This window comes from Alexandromys fortis, unplaced genomic scaffold (assembly GCF_014885135.2).
Source record: "Alexandromys fortis isolate MF-2015 unplaced genomic scaffold, M_Fortis_MF-2015_v1.1 scaffold_9, whole genome shotgun sequence".
NCBI classification, from domain to species: Eukaryota; Metazoa; Chordata; class Mammalia; order Rodentia; family Cricetidae; genus Alexandromys; species Alexandromys fortis.
Genome location: NW_026067892.1, coordinates 4865574 through 4882813, shown reverse-complemented (window position 1 = coordinate 4882813; position 17240 = coordinate 4865574). Strand labels below are relative to the sequence as shown.

The following is a 17240-nucleotide window of genomic DNA, read 5'->3' as shown; positions in this document are numbered from 1 at the left end:
AGGAAGGAAGGAAGGATGGATAAACTTTACTCACTAAGTTGTCAGTTTCTGGATCTTCACAGAAGAAGGGCTTCCCATCCTTCTCTTGCTTCCTGACAAAGTTCTCAATGTCCACATCGAAGCTGGCAGAGGTTGTGCCTTCTGAGCCCTGTGTGGACTGTTCACATTTCTCAAACAACAAAGCTAGTAATGGAAATAGCGGGTGCCTGCAGGGAAAGACAGCAAAGGTGTGCCACCTCTCTCCACAAGTCTTTGCACCAATGACCCTCCACCCCTTTTTAGACAGGGATCCATTATATGAGCCAGGTTGGCTTCTAACTTGAGGCTCCTCTGCCTCAGCCTCCAAGTACTAAGTTACAGGGATGCGTTGTCTGGTCTGTATGAATGATTTTAAACAGTCTGTTACTTCTTTTTGTTTACTCTTTTACATTTTTATTAAATATATGTGTGTTCCGCACCCACTGAGGTCAGAAGAAGGCATCGGATCTCCTGGAAACTGAAGCAGGGTCCTCTGGAAGAGTCTGTGCTCTTCCACCCTGAGCCATCTCTCTTAACCCGTCTGTGACTTGCTTTTTAGTTTATATGGCATGGATATTCTGTTTCGTGAAAAAAAAAAAATTCTGTTTTTTTGGAGATAGGGTTTCTTTGTGTAGCTCTATCTGTCCTGGAACTTACTCTGTAGACCAGTCTGGCCTCAAATTCAGAGATGTGCCTGAATTTTAATTGAGTTAGTTTTAAGTTACATTAAGATAATTTTTCAAAGCTCCTGATCTATTTGTTTAATGATGGAGCATCTCACCACACAGTCCTTGCTGGCTTTGATTCACACTTCTCTTACCCCAGCCTCCCAAGGCGTGGATTACAGCATGGACCACCATGCATGTATTTAAATTATTATTTGTGAACTATCCAAAAATAAATAAAACCAAACACTATTCTTGGTGTTTAGACCCTTATATGTGTATCTAGTCACATCAGAACCCTCAAACCCTCCTTTTTTTCTCCCTTTGGTATACCATGCTGGAAACCCTAGCCCCAGCAGGGGGTCACCATTAAATTTTCTCTTGGTGTTATGAAAAGGCATTTATACAAAATGCAAGCCTTCTGAGAAGGGCTTCCTTCATCAGAATAAGACAGCTGGGATTCACGTATGAAGTTGCATGCAGCCATATTCCTTCCTTTTAATATTGAGTAGCATACATTATATGGACCCACTACTATCTGAGAAACATATAGGCTGTTCTAGTCTGTCAGTCATGAGGGGAGCTTCTAATACACTGTGGACAGCTAGATCTGCACACCAGCTCATAGTGCACTAACTGTCAAAAGGAGAAAGCACAACCAGGGGTGGTGCACACCTTTGATCCTAGCACTTGGGAGGTAGAGGCAGGTGGATCTCTATGAGTTCAAGGCCAGCTTGATCTACCAGTGAGTTCCAGGCCAGGCTAGGCCTATAAAGAGAGAGCCTGTCTCAAGGAAAAAAAAAAAAAAGGAAGAAAAAGAAAGGATGAAGCAACACAAATAGATGAATGTGGTATATACACAGTGAACACAGTGAAATATTATTCAGCCTCAAAAAGTCCCAGCAGATTCTAATATAACAGATTCATGTTTAAAACATTTTCTGTGAAAGAAGCCAGTCAAGAAAAGAAAATCAAGAAGATACTAATACTATGTAACAGAAATGAACCCTCACTATAGAACATGATCTCACTCAGGAGATACTGTTGGAAGCTGAGGTCTACAGAGCAAAATGACAGTTAGTTTCTTTTTCTTTCTTTCTTTTTTTTTTTTTTTTTTTGGTTTTTCAAGACAAGGTTTCTATGTAGCTTTGGAGCTTGTCCTGGAACTAGCTCTTGTAGACCAGGCTGGCCTAGAACTCACAGAGATCCGCCTGCTTCAGCCTCCCAAGTGCTGGAATTAAAAGCGTGTGCCACCACTGCCCAGTTGCAAAATGACAATTTCTAAAGCTGCATATGTGGAGGTCAGAGTCAGCTCTGTAGACTTCTCTCTACTTTCTGTGGGTTTTAGAAATCAAACTCAGGTCATGTTTTAGATGGCAAGAGCTTTCCTTGCTGACCCATCTCAAGGCCCCCTTTCTCTTTTAGAGTCTATAAAGTAGCCCAGACAGGCCTGGAACTGACTTTGAGTTCTCTGTCCCCAGTGCTGATATTCCAAGTGTGCACCGCCATGCCTGACTGAAGCTTTTCTGAAAGGCTACCCAACACAAAGATCTGTAGTATAAAACCTGTTTTACTATTAGAAGTAACACCTCAGTCTGAAAGGCATCCCCAGTAGTCACAGTATCCCAGTGGTCCCTCCCAGCTCAGTCTAGAGCCCAGCCCTGGTTCCACTTCACATATCTGCACTCCTCCTGGTCCTCTGAAAACCACACAGTCCACACCTGGGCACTACCTATAAATTGCCTGTTTGTCGGCATCCATTGGGGTCTGAGACTCCATGGGAGGAGGACTCACTCCTTCTGCATCTGGGTCAGAGCAGTTGGGATCTTGCTCTGTTTTTAACTCGGTTACCACCTGCATCTGTAAAAGGAGAAATTTTGTTACAAAATACAAAATATAAAGTGCTATTCACTCTGCAATTGGAAGATTATATAACTGCCAATAACACATAGAACATTAGCAGCAAAACTCCTTTGAATATCTCATGCTCTACCAGTAGACAACATAAAGGCCAAATTTCCAACACATTAAGAATTGAGATGAGCCGGGCAATGGTGGTGCACACTTTTAAACCCAGTACTCAAGAGGCAGAGGCAAGCAGGTCTCTGTGAGTTCAAGGCCAGCCTGGTCTACAAAGCAGATATCATGACAGCCAGGACTGTTACACAGAGAAACCTTGTCTCAAAAAACCACACAGACACACATACATACAACAAAAACTGAAAGGATTTTGAAGCCATCATGATGAATTGCAGACAGGAACGGTGCAGTGCTCCCAACTAGAAACTTAGGAGACTGAACAGAAGGCTTGTGTTCTTATACTCGCACACAAACAATTCAAATGCAACAGTACAACTTTGTGGCAGGGTTCAAGTTCTCCCACACCTGCCCTACACCATTATGCAAATAAGAACACAGGCTGGGGGCATAGCTCATGTGCAACATCCTGCCTGGATCTGATCCCCAGCACACACTCACATGCATATAATATTTTTGTAAGATTTTTACGTGTGTGTGTGTGTGGTGTGTATGGGGTGGTGGGTATATACATGCATGAGTATGGGTGCTCTTGAGGTCTAAATGAGGATACTGGATACCCTGGAGCTGGAGTTACAGGTAGTTGTAAGCTGCCAGGGGTTCTGGGAACTGAACTCAGATGCTCTGTAAGAGAAGTAGTCAATCTTAATGCTCTGCCATCTCTCCAGACCCAGGATTCCCTTCTTGTAATCTATACTCACAAGGCTAAGGCAGGTCTGCCGTAAGTTCAAGGCTAGACTGGACTATAGCATGAGACCCTGTCTCACAAAACAAAATGCAGGAGCTACTAGATGGCTCAGTAGGTAAAGGCCCTCACTGCCAAGGTTGATACACTGAGTTCAAGCCCTGGTACCCACACAGTGGAAGGAGAGAAGTGAGTCTAGACAGTTGTCCTCTGACCTCACAATGCACTATGGTACATGTGCCCTATGTACAATAAACAAACATTTAAAAAAAAAAAAAACAGAGCCAGGCACATGGTATACTTTGTGTCCTAGCACTTAGGACACGAAGGCAAGTGGCTTGTGAGTTCAAGGCCGGTCTAGGCTATGCAGAAAGCCTCTGTCTCAAAACCAAACAACAAAACCTCTAGAACACCCAGCTTTGGGGCATAGCAGTAAAGTGCTTGTCAAGCACTAGAGTTGCAAACAGACAAACATCCATCCAGCTTTTCTTTCCTTTTTTTCTTCCCTGTGCTGGAATCAATCCAAATGCTTCACAAAAGCTAGGCAAACTTTTTGCTTGTTTGTTTTGTTTCTTGAGACAGGATTTCTCTGTATAGCAATGGCTGTCCCTGTCCCAGAACTCTGTAGAGCAGGCTGGCCCCTAACTCTGAGATCCTCCTGCCTCTGCCTTGTCTCCTAAGTGCTGGAATTAAAGACATGCCCCACCATCACTCCGAAAGTACCCAGTTTTTAATCCCCAGCACCACATGCTTGCATGCACCCATGCATCCGTGCACAATGAAATACTCTAAAAATGGTTTAGTGGCTAGGTAGGAATTGATGTCACTTAAGGAACAAGCATGAGCAATTGATAGCTCTGAGCTCTGATGTGCAGTGGATGCCTAATATATTTGTAAGGTGGATGTGCGACCTCATGGAGCTGAACATTCACACTGAGTGCTGTCCACATTTAGTGTCGGGTCGCCTGGCAGTGATCAGGATGCAGGTCAGGCCCTTACTTGCTGTCCATCTTGATAGCTGTCTATACTTAACGTCTGTGTAGCCATCATGGTTGATGAGGGTTCACTTCAGACATCAGATCATCTTGAGTCAGAAGAGAATGGTGTCTAGAAAAATAAAGCAGAAGAGTATCGGTTAACACATGCTCAGCATTTCTTGTCTTTTATCCCAGAGCATCATGTAATTTCTAAATACTATGTATTTTATGCAGAGGACAATCCCTTCTTAACTCCAAGCCAGACCCTCCTCGGCAACACCACATTTGCTTAGCGGTCACTCGCCTTACTGTGCTGGGTCCCAACCTGCTATGAGATGGCTGAGAAAACCCCTTTATCCCCTAACAAGGAGCCAGTAAATACTGCACACACAGGACACTGGGGGCTGGGACACCAGAAGCACAGGGGTTAGCCTAGAGAGACCCCACCTTCCTTGAGAACAGGAGACTAGTAGAAGAGACACCAGGGCACGAGGAGAAAAGGAGAGTATGGAGGGTTCCTGGGATGTGTGGGCAGAATAGGCCTCCCCAGGAAAGGCCATCTAAGAACGGCTTGAGAACCTGCAAGACTGGAGAGAAAAGAAAGGACTAATGTGCCCCACAGGAGCAGATGGCACTCTGACGTACCTGTGTGTGTGGCACAAATAAGTAAGCAATGTCATTTGCTTAATGATGACAGAAACCCTCAAAATAATGTTGCTGAGCTGGAATGATAAGCAGGGATCTGACAAGCATGGGAGGTGGAGGGGGATGGGCAGCACTGGTCAGCCCCAGCTGGCCTACACCAGCATGCAGGAGCTTGCCTAGATAGTCACTTTAAGACCAAGGGCAGGGACATCACTTGTCTGCACTGGCAGAATCAACTAAGGGGCACCAAGGGAAGTACAATTATACTCTAGACTGTACAAAACAGAAGCACATACAGTCGGAGCAGGGCAAGCCAAGGACAGGAATGAGCAGCACGTCTTGAGACAGCTCACAGAAGGGTGTCTATCCCACAAACAGTGTAGTGTAGTGGTAGCTGGGCTACCTCCTGTGCACATGATAGCTCCTCAGGGTTCTCAGATGAGGCCCACCTTATATCTTAAAAGTCAAAATAATGGGGCCAAGGCCACAGGGCTGACCAAAAGGTGAGCTAGACTCACCTCAATATCATCATACTGAGTCTGTCCCCAGGTACCAGAGTTTCCATAGGCCCAGGAGCTAGCACATGGGATGGAGCTAATACATAAATTCTTTAGATGCTATGGGGACAAATGGCTTGGTGTAGACGCAAACTACTGACAAACACTGGCAAGTCAATGCAGGAGTGATGACAGAGGATGACGAGGGATAAGTAAGGCACCTTAAAGGAGAGGTCTGACTAGGGAAGTAATAATAGGCCGCCTACCACCCTTGTGCAGAAGGAAGCCAAGAGACAAGATGGCTGAACAGAGCGGTAAGGATGTGTCTGATCAGGTGAGTCTGTGGCTACAGTGAGGACAGCAAGTTGCTGGACAGAAACCCACAGCAGGGATGAACAGTGGGTGACACATGTATAGACCAGACTGCATGCCTAAGGAGCACAAGAGCCAAGAAGGAGCTATAGGCACAAGAATCAGAGGAAGTGAGCCAGGGACCTGCAGGTGGACTAAGGGAGCAGGGATGGGTCCAAGCTTCCCACCTGAACACCTGGAAGAATAGAGCCGGAGGTCTCGAGATGAGCAAACAGCTAAGGTCAGCTCCATGGCTTGGGAGGGAAACAAGGCAGGACATCTCAGGCGGCAGGCGAGTCTTAGATACCTTCTCGGAAACTGAGCACAGGAGGCTGGGCTGGAATCACTTGGTCATCATCAAGGTACCGTGGGCACATGGAGATGAGCTGAGTCCTCCATAAGACACGTCCCACTCTAACCCAGCACCTGAACATGGACCAGATTTAGAAACAGGGTCTTACAGAGGGAATGACACTAAGGACTTGGGAGGGAGTATCTGGTTGTCTATCTAAGAGGAGAGGGGAAGCTCTGAGACACACAAAGAGGTTCACCATTGAAAGACAGAGGCACACACTGTAGTAATATACCCCTCAGTCCAGGAAATCTAAGCAGGGTCACCAGAAGCTGGAAGAGGCAAGGACAGACCCCTAGAGCCTTCAGAGAGAGTACAGCCCTATCTATACTCTCTCTGTATATGGATTTCCAGAACCATGAGAGACTCCATTTCTGAGGGTGGTAGGGATTAAATCGAGAGCTGTACACATGCCAGAGAGCAATCTACTGTTTAATATACCCAGTTTGCAGTAAACTGGCACAGCAGCCCTAGTTTAAAAAATATATACACATAAATACATGAAAAAATATATACACATAAATACATGATGCAAAGCCAAGAGAGCAGAGGAGAACAGAAGGAAGACAGAAGTGTGCTAAGAGACGGCCTGGAGGCCAGGGGAAAAGAGGACACAGCATGATGTGATAAGCATGAAGAGGGAGCCACGAAGGGGGAGTGCCAACCATGTGAAGGACTTCCTCAGGACCAGGAAGAGGAGGACTGAGTCAGCAGCTGGTGAACAGAAGGTCTGTGGGGGAGCAAGACAAGAACCATGGCCCCAAACTCTACCACCAGAAGTGATAGTACCAGCACATTCCTGAGAACTGTCTGTACTAGGAAGGGTGGAAAATAATAGAAGCGGCTTACAGACTCAGAAGATGGGAGCTGAGTGCAGTGGAAAACTAAGTTAAAGACTTTTTTTTCTTTTTTTAGAGACAGGATCTCACTATGTAGTTTTGGTTATACTACAATTCACTTTGAAGACCAGGGTGGTCTCGAACTCACAGAGACCTGCCTCTGCCTCCCCAGTGCTGGGAAGTCATACCACCCACTATGCCCAGCTTCTGAATTAACATCTTTAAAACCCTGTTTTAAGTCTGCTACATCTGTGTGCTCTACCTCCCCCAGGACCCCCGTCTGGACAGAGCCACACACCTACACCTTGTCGAGCATCGCCTAAAGGCCTTTGTACTGATTAAAGTCTGACTCTCCCAAATTCTGACTTCCACCTGCCCCTCCACCTTCAGAGCCAGCACAGCACAGTACCCTGAGACTTCAATTCCCTGTCATAGCCTAACTCTGGCCTTGCTTCAAACCACTGGCCAGGCTTTCTAAAATGCAAATCTGGTCATGTGACTAGCCTCTTAAGGTTGCTTCTACCCAAGCCCATCCCCGGTATCAGCCCACCTCCACCCAACCAAGAGTACACCCCTATCTCCCTTCTGCAGTCACTCTCTCCCACCACAGACCCTAGAAGGTCTGTCTGCCTCCCACCCCTTCTGTATGTATGGCTAGCTATGAGTACGACCACCTTCCTCCTGGGTCTTACCTAGGAAACAAGAACCCCACAGAGTCTGGGAACTGATGATCTTCAACCATCAGTAAACTGGAGGTATATGTCTCTAAAGGTCTGAGATGCTTAAGATATAAAAGTTTTGGTTTTTTTTTTTTTTTTTTTTTGAGTCAGGGTTTCTCTGTAGCTTTGGAGCCTGTCCTGGAACTAGCTCTTATAAACCAGGCTGGCCTCGAACTCACAGAGATCCACCTGCCTCTGCCTCCCAAGTGCTGGGATTAAAGGCCTGAGCCACCACCAACTGGTTTACTTGTCATAGCAAAAACAAACAAAATATTATAACAACAACAAAAAGGTTAATTATTTTAGTGTATGTATGCATGCCTGTGTGAGTTTATGTGCACCACGTAGAGGCCAAAGGCCGCTGAATCTCCAGGAACTGGAGTTCCAGGAAGCTGTAAGAAGCCGAGTATGGGGATCTGAATTTGGGTCCTCTGCAAAAACAGCAAGTGTTCTCAACTACTGAACAATGTCTCCAGTCTTATAGAAAGTTTTATTTTTGTTTTTTTTAAGACAGGGTTTTGAAGCATAATTAATAAAAACTCAGAAAAATTGGGGTTCAACCTAAAGGTCTGAAAAAGCAAAGAGGCCAGCCATTGGCTCTTACCTCTACCTCAGTTCAAAGTGGCAATCCTGACTCCAGGAATCTCAGAATGAGAGTAAAACTGTGAGCTGTCTCCACCCATTTTATATTCCTCTCTAGGGCTGGGATTAAAGGTATACACCGCCTATTTTCTAGGGCAAACTAGTGTGGCTACTGGGATTAAAGGTGTGTGTCACCACTGCCTGGCTTTAAGGCTGACCAGTGGGGCTGTTTTACTCTCTGATCTTTAGGCAAGCTTTAGTTATTAAAATACAAATGAAATGCCACTACAGGGTTTCTCTGTGTAGCCCTGGTTGTCCTCGAACTCACTTTGTAGACCAGGGTAGTCTCGAACTCACTGAGATTCATCTGCCTCTGCCTACCAAGTGCTGGGATTAAGAGTGTACACCACCACCACTTGGCATCATTTAGTTTTTTTTGAGATGGGATCTCTCTACAAATCCCTAGCAGTCCTAGACCAGGTTGGCCTAGAACTCAGAGATCTGCCCAACTCTATCTCTGAATACTGAAGGATTAAGGGCGTTCACCACCACACCCAGTCTCTTATAAAAGTTTTTTAAACAATCAGCATTCAAAAAAAAAAAAAAAGCCACTAGACTCCCTCACACAGGTAACTACTTCCCTGGCCACTCTGGGTGGAGAGGCACATCTTCCAGTGTAGCCAGACCTCAAATCTAACAGGTTACTGACGGTTCTCCACGTAAAGCAGGCCAGTCTGGAAGTGACTGCAGCACAGGTCCATGGCCCTGAAGCTTCCAGACAGCTCTCACAGAGCACTTCCCATGCTAGGGAGAGTGGTTTAGAGCAAAGGTGCCGCCCTGCTGTGTTGGGAGACACTTCCCAGTCTCACTGACAAGGCTTCTTGGGCAAATCTGGCTAAAAGATGATGGCCTATGAACACACCTGGAAAGCCAGGGCAGTGTAACAACCCAAAGATTTAGTACCTCCATGTTTGTGTTCCAGAACAGAGTACTGGGGAACCTCCGAAAACACACCTGTCCACAGTCCCCAAGTACAGCACATGGGCTTCTGACTGCCAGCCAGAGGGTAGAACACAGTGAATTCTTTTTTCAAAAGAAAAAAAAAAAAACTACAAAGAACATCAAAAAAAAGAATAGGGACGGCGGTGGTGGCTCACACATTTAATCCGGCACTCTCAGGCAGGCTGATTTCTGTAAATTCGAGGACAGCCTGGATGGACTACAAGATCTAGTTCCAGGACAGGCTACAAGAAAAACCCTGTCTCAAAAACAAACAAAAATAATAAGCTGTGGGCATTAAAGCTGCGCTATGATTTGAAAGTGTTCTTCAAAAAGTTCACGTTAAGTTAGGGAGCTGGAGAGATGGTTCAGTGGCTAAGGACACTCACTGGATGTTCTTCCAAAGGACCAGGGTTTACCTCCCAGCACCCACATGGAGGCTCACAGTCAACTGGAACTCCAGCTCCAGGATTCAATACTCTTCTGCCCTCCACAGGCACCAGCTATATAAGTGATGCACATTCAGGCAAAATACCCATACACATAAAATAAAACAAATAAGGGCTAGGTAAGAGCCCTGGCTGCTCTTCCAGAGGACCCAGGTTCAATTCCCAGCACCCATATGGCAGCTCACAACCATCCATAACTCTAATTCCAGGGGATCCAATGCATATAATCTCCTTGAGCACTGCAGGCATTTACTACACATGTGGACATGTAAGGAGACACTCATACACATAAAATAACCTTTAATGTGTTTTTAAAAATAAATACATTGGGGGAAGAACTAGGAGGGCGACGGATAGCGGGGATGTGCACCTCTGCACGCATGCTGAAGCCCAGGATTCAGTCCCCAGAATAAAAAACAAACTAAACCCAAAAGCAGTGAGAATGAGTATACAGCAGTGAGTGGGGAAGGCAGAGGTGCAGCCAGCATGCACTTCACTGCCCCTTTCATTCACTCTGCATATATACTGGGGAGAGGGAGAGTCTTTCTCCTTGCTGGGATCTATCCCAAGTGCAGGGATAGATAACAGTAAACAAAGTTGCTACCATACAGAAATCACTTTATTAACAACTGCTGTAACAGACTATGGGTGATTTAGGGAGGGACAGGGGTCTTTAACTTCCAAGTCAACCACCCAAAGAGCACAGGACCCTTGTTTCCTCATCTTTACCCATTACCAAGTTCGAGGACTTCCGGGTTCCTCACTGGATGTGTCCCTACGCAGCCCATGGTTTTTCCTACAGCTGTTGCATATATTTCACTGCACTTGGCTCTTGGTGGATGCTGATGGATGGAGCAGCTCTGCGCAGTCTGACCTTGAATCTGCTATGTTAGTGGACTCCTTTAATCTATGGTTTATGCAGATTCCATGGTTTTTTCTATAAATGTCATTGCAAGCCATGCAGATACAATCCTGTGGAAAAAATCTCTGTTTTAAGATCTCCAACTACACTCAAGTGTAAATGAAGAGTGAAGAGTAACAACAAACTCCAGGTGATGGTGGCTCACACCTTTAATCCCAGCACTCAGGAGGCAGAGGCAGGCGGATCTCTGTGAGTTCGAGACCAGCATGATCTACAAGAGCTGGTTCCAGGATAGGCTCCAAAGCTACAGAGAAACCCTCTCTTGAAAAACAAAAAAACAATAAAAGTAAACCTTTAAGTGATGTGCCTGGATATCAATTGACAAGGATGAACTTGTGATGGCTTTGTCAACTGGATTAAGTAAGAACTGCTTAGGGAGTCAGTGAGTAAGTGTATTCCCAGAGAGAGGTAATGAGGGGTAAAACACACCTGTGCAGCAATGTCGCCATTTCACAAGCTGGGTCTAGGAAGGAATCAAATAGGAAAAAAAGAGAGAAGGGGAGCTGAGCACAAATACCTCCCCACATAGTTTTTTGAGACAGGGTCTTTCTATGTAGTCCTGGCTGTCCTCAAATTCACAGAAATCTTCCTGCCTCTGCCTCCCAAGTGCTGGAATTAAAAGCACGAGCCACCACCACTCATCTCTGTTTCCTGATCCTCCTAGAGATGAGCAAGCAGCCTCCATGTTCTCCCCATCATGATGGATTAATTGTACCCTCAAACTGTGAGTCAAAATGAACTCCTCCCTTACATTACTTCTTGTCAAGTATTGATAGAGCTAGTGAGAAGAGTCCTGCAGCCCCTTAGGGTAGAAGCCATCAAACCTGTGACAGCCCTTAGGTCTGGAAGCAAATATCACAAGATTATGAAGAACTCCTCTTAGGCTATAAAGATGACTCCTTGATTTTAGGAGCAACCTTCCTAAGGCTATGAGGAAATTTCTGATTCTGTGCAACCCATTAGTTCTGTGAGTTATTCCTTTCAAGACTGTAAGAAAGCCCCATAAGGCTATAAGCAAGCCCCTGGTCACATGGAACCTCTACAGACTAAGTGTTCTGGCCAACATCCCCTCCTTATATTAGAACTGACAGCTACATCTGTAAGATTTAAGAAAATGTCCCCACTGCTCAGGAGGCAGAGACCAAAGGATCTCTGTGAGACCAATCTGGTCTATATGCTGAGTTCCAGGACAGTCAGAACTACATACAGAGACCCTGGAAGAAGAAGGGGAAAGAAAGAAGATGACAAAGGAGGAGGAGAAGAAATGATGTCCCTAACAGACTGCATCTCTTTATCATCAAGCTACCCTAGTCCCTAAGTTGAGGACCCAATCATCATGGACATGCAAGCTGTTTCCTATGATGTTTTTTCCAACTCTAGCCTACAGAAAGCATGCATATGATAAAATGGTTGTTTTATGCCACTAAAAGTTACTAGATTTATACCAGAAATAACCATGTACTTTTGAAATAGATAAAGTTCACGATCTAGGAAACATACACCAAGTTAAACCAGTTTCCTGAGGTCGCTCTGCCCAGCTAAAAGGTCCTTTAGTTTCTTCTTTTATATAATAATACAGACTTCACAAGGAAATCAGGAAGCATTCTGTAACTTGATAAGCTCTGGTGCCTGTTAAGTTTCATCAACTCAATTCATGTATCATGGTGTTTTTCAAACTCTGAGTCACCTAGACAGTTGACTAAACAGAGAAACACGGGGAATCTGTGTGGGGTTTGGACGTGAAGTGTCCTTCTCTAAAAGACCTTGTGTTCGATCCTTGACTGGTGACCAACTGGAGGCAGTTGGGTGATAGGGGCACTAAGTTCGTCTATGGTTAGGGTACTGAATTCATAATGAATGGGCTATAAAAAGGTGGGGCCTTGCTGGAGGAGTAGGGCCTTGTTGCAGCAGGTGCCTAGAGGTGTGCCTTTAATGGGTTAACTAGCCAGATCCTTTCCTGCTTCTCTCTGTTTACTGGTTGCCATGTAATGAGCAAGTATCCTCTGCCATGCCCGTCCATCGTGCTTGTCTTGCCATTGGCCTAGAAGCAACGGGCAGATAACCATGGACTGAAACCTCTTGAGTCTGTGAGTCAATATTACATCCTTCCTCCTCTAAGTTGTGTATGGTGGGCTATCTTGCTACAGTGATGAAATCCTGACAGAAATAACTGGAACCAAGAAGCTGGTGCAGAGCTGAGCGATGGTGGCACATGCCTTTAATTCCAGCACTAGGGAGGCGGAGGCAGGCAGATCTCTGTGAGTTTGAGGCCAGCCTGGTCTACAAGGCTCCAAAGCAACAGAGAAACCCTGTTTTGAAACTGCCCCCAACAAAGAAGACAATGAAGGAGGAGGAAGAAAGAAGAAGCAGGTGCATTACTGTGACTGTCTCACCATGTGATTCACAAGCCTACGGAACTTGTTTGTAGGAGGAATGTGGAAAAGCTTGTAAGAGAGTTAAAAACTCTTGACTGCTTCTGCCTTTCAGAGTGAACTTGGGAGGCCAGAGGTTGACAGGAAAGTGGAGAGAAAATATTGTGCGTACTTTCAAGGTTTCTAACAGGAGTGAGGATTCCATTGAGAACGGGATTGGAGGCCATTTGTGTACATGCTGGTGAAGACGTATGCCTATATCTTGTCTATAATGAATTATGTGGGGCTCAATTGAAAGCAGATGGGCTAATTAAGCTTGTGGAAGAAATTCCCAGTCAGCCTGTGATGTGCTTATCAGTGTGTACTTTTGGACAGGTTTACAATAAAAACTGTGAGCAAAAAGCAGAAGAGAAAGATTTAGAAAAACAGTTTAGACACAAAAGGAGCTCACTTAGAATTACAGGCAAGAGCTGGTCGGTGGCAGTGTAGGTCTTTAACCCCAGCACTTAGAAGGCAGAGGCCGGTGGATCTCTGTGAGCTGGAGGCCAGCCTGCTCTACAGACAGCCAGGACTGTTATATAGAGAACAAGAACATAACTGCAGAAAAGACTAGACACTAAAGAGAAGCCAAGAACTTTGCATCAGGACAATAACAAAGCTGTTGTGAGGACACCTCAGGATTTGCCATGGACACCCCCCCCCCCAGGTTTAAGGATGTAAAGGCAAATATTCATTTGACTTTCTGCTAAGAAGAGAGTGCTTCCGGGAGTGTGCTGTTCTCCATAGGAATCAAGTTTTGTAACCTGAAAAATGCAAGATTTAGTGTCTTGCTGAGTCTTATACCCAGTTGTCAAAGGAAGGTGAAGTGTGATGGGGGTGAAGTCCCTGCAGGTAGACTTGAGTGATGTGTGAAACTCTGAGCATTTTCTGACATTGGGAGGGAGACCCTGTGATGTGGGAGACACTGACAATGGATTATTTCTGCCAGGAAAAGCTACAAACATGGAGCAGAGCCAGCTTAAGGATGAGGACATGAAGACTGCAAACAGCAAGATTGCAGTGGTGGGGTTGGCTACATAGGACACCAGGTACCTAAATATGGCAAATGTCCTACAAAGTTTAGTGTTTTCTCTACAGCTTTCAGTCTTGCTTGATCCCAAGTCTTTAAAGAGACACTTCAGTCTGATACTAACATACCTAAGCCTGTCAGGGATAACCTTTCAGGGATTTTCTACTAGCCATGAGATAAGGGCCATAACTCTGAGCATAGCCAATGATGGCTGGGCCTTGGTTTTTCCCTTCCTCCCTGGCCCCCACCAGTCACTTCAGGTTTCTTGCAGGCTCCTTAGTATCTTCTCCAAGCTGCCTTCAAACACATAACTTCTGTCTAGAATGGCTTGGCTCCCGTTCTCCTCTGCACAGCAGTCATCTCATTGCATGAGTCACCCCGACCCCGCCCTTCCAGCCCTTCCCCCGTTTGTAATAGACCACTTCTTTTGATGAGTCACTGATAAACTCATTTCCTTCCAGGCACAAACTTCTGTACATTTCAGATAGGAACTTCAGCTGTTTCTATTCATCCCCACATTCCCAGTCACTATCACAATGCTGGGTACACAGCGGAGTTTCATTATTTAGTAAGAGATTCCTAAAGTCTGTACAACATAGGAATTACCTGTTCTATGAAAATTCCATAGATCTCACCCATCTGTGCCTGGAGCCTGTTCAAGATGCTCTACCTAGAAGGTCATCTCAGACTCTGCCTTCATACCCGACTCACAGCTCCTCAAAGGCATTGCCATCAGGTAGCATATGGTGTTCCCTTTTGTTATTAGACCTTTATGAATGCTTTGTCTGCATGCACATCTGTGCACCTTGTGTGCCTGATGCCTTCAGAAGCCAGTAGAAATCACTAGTTCACAGAACTCAAGTTACAGTTGTGAGCTGCCAGGTGGGTGCTGGAAATAGAACTCAGGTCCTCTGGAAGAGCAGCCAGCAACCCTGAACCTCGGGGCCATCTCTGCAGCCCCAATGTAATGTGTCCTTATTTTTGCCACCATCAATCTATCTTTCTGTCTCTTTTTATAACTATTTTTCTCTAATTTCTTCTTAATCAAATTTAACAAGCTCAAAATCAGATTTGCCCTCTTCGGGTCAATTTTACTTTTCTTGTGTCTTAAGGTGAAAGCTCAATCTGCTTCCTTTCTTATGTCCTAGAACAAGCACTTGTGGATTTAGTTTCTCCTGAGCCCTATTCCGGCTCTATCCTGGAGGTGAGCATGTGTAATACAATTATTCATGTTTAAGTCAGAAAATAGCCGTGGTCATTCTTTTATTCAGAGGCAGAAAAGTTTGGTTCTTTGAGACAGGGTCTAACGTGCAATCCTAACTGACCTCGAACTCACTATGTGTCTAGGCCTCAAACTCAGAGAGATCCTCTTGCTCTTGCCTGTTGAGTGCTAAGAATAACGGCATGTCCCATCTCACTGGGATAGTTTTGGAATATCCTCTTTCTTCCGAGAAATATACAGAAGAATGAGATCCACCTGCCTCTGCCTCCAAGTGCTGAACAGATTAAAGGTGAGCACCACCACACCCAGCCCAAAATTTCTTTCTAGGAATCTTTGGCTCCCTTCTAAAGTTCAAACTAAGCTCTGGTCTCAGATTCCCATTCTCAGAACTCCTTGTTCAGCTTTACTTGTCTTTGAGAAGCGGAAGACAACCTTGAACCTCTGATGCAGCCTCCACTTCCTAGGGCTGGAATTACAGGAAGATGCTACCATACCTTTTAGGAGAGGGGTCTGTTTTCTAAGACAAGATTTCACTGTAGAGCCCAGACTAGCCTTGAACTCACAGCAATTCTCCTGATCTGTTGTTTAATGTTGAAATTAAAGTGGTACACCACACCCGGCTAGAATTTACTTTTCTGAAATCTGAGATTTTCTTTTACCCTTAACACACAGCTAATTTTGTTAAGTGTTTATGTGACGAAGACAATCTACATTTTCTTTAATAGGCACAAATTTCTGCCCATGTTTATTGGTTCCTCTGCATCAGCAGTTCTCTACTGGACAATGTTGGCACCCAGGGGACATCTGAAAATGCCCAGAGACATTTCTGATTATTGAAGCATGAGAGATCCTGACCGAGTGATCTGGCTCATGTCCTGACTACCCTCCTTTGATAACTTCTTGGTCACTGAGCTGCTAGGATCACAAGGAGATCTCTCAGAGAGATCTGTTTATCTGCGTGTATGAGTGTGTGTGCAAACGCATGCTTGTTAGTTTACCTGCTATAATCTCAGTAAGGCATATTAAGTTTACATTAGTAACTGATCCTTTGTGTGACATGCAGTGGCTCTCACTGCTTTCCCCCTCTATCTAGTACTGCCACCAGGAGTTTGTCTTGCCTAGCAGCTGCTCCTGATAGACTGTTTTCTACCCCTTGTTCGCCATCTACTTGCCAGTCTTAGATGCCCTATATAGTCACATTATTTAGTTAGAAGTCACTTTCCTACTTAATCTGGAGCTTTATAAGATGAAAGACGGAGCCCTTTCAAACTAGCTGTGGTTCCTGATATTCTGGACTTAAGTTTCTTGATTTTCCTTTGTTAAAGCTTTTCTGTTCAGTCATCCTGCATGTTTGGTATGTTCCCTGTCCTCACCTGTCCTCAGTTATTCAACTGGTTATTTTCAAACTAAGAATCCTAAAGTCAACAGTAACATTCTATCCCTGTTGGCTTCCATAACAACCCTGTATTATCTGTTACACATAAACAGGTTTATAAGCCAGGTGTGTAGGTGCTCACCTGCAGTTCAACTGCCCAAGAAGATGCTTCAGGAAGATCCTTGTGAGTGGTTCAAGGGGAGCCTGGGCAACATGGAAGAACAGACTGCTTTTCCAGAGGACAGAGGTTTGCTACCCAGAACCTACATGGCAGTTCACAATCACGTGTGACTCCACTTTCAAGAGATTCAGTGCCTTCTTCTGGCCTCTACAGACACACATGTGCACAGACGTACATGCAGGCAAAAACACTCATACACCTAAAAATAAATCTTTAAAAATATCCACCGGGCGGTAGTAGCAAATGTCTTTAAGCACTCGGGAGACAGAGGCAGGCACATTTCT

The 17240-nt window shown here is 45.1% G+C and overlaps 1 protein-coding gene across 6 annotated transcripts in view; it reads right to left on the bottom strand.

The window, feature by feature from the left end:
• The window catches only part of Pknox1 (PBX/knotted 1 homeobox 1), a 41017-nt gene that overhangs the window by 16666 nt on the left and 7111 nt on the right, over positions 1-17240 (bottom strand). For 3 of the 6 annotated variants that reach the window (XM_050138066.1, XM_050138022.1, XM_050138056.1), the window contains exons 2-5: positions 6064-6301; positions 4405-4512; positions 2416-2543; positions 35-206 (exon numbers count right to left, since the gene is read on the bottom strand). In XM_050138066.1, coding sequence (XP_049994023.1) covers positions 35-206; positions 2416-2543; positions 4405-4455 — 351 coding nt within the window. In that variant the 5' untranslated portion in view covers positions 4456-4512; positions 6064-6301. Of the gene's footprint in view, positions 1-34; positions 207-2415; positions 2544-4404; positions 4513-6063; positions 6302-10551; positions 10715-17240 lie in introns of those variants that run through there. The other 3 variants (XM_050138032.1, XM_050138049.1, XM_050138041.1) reach the window with 3 other exon arrangements.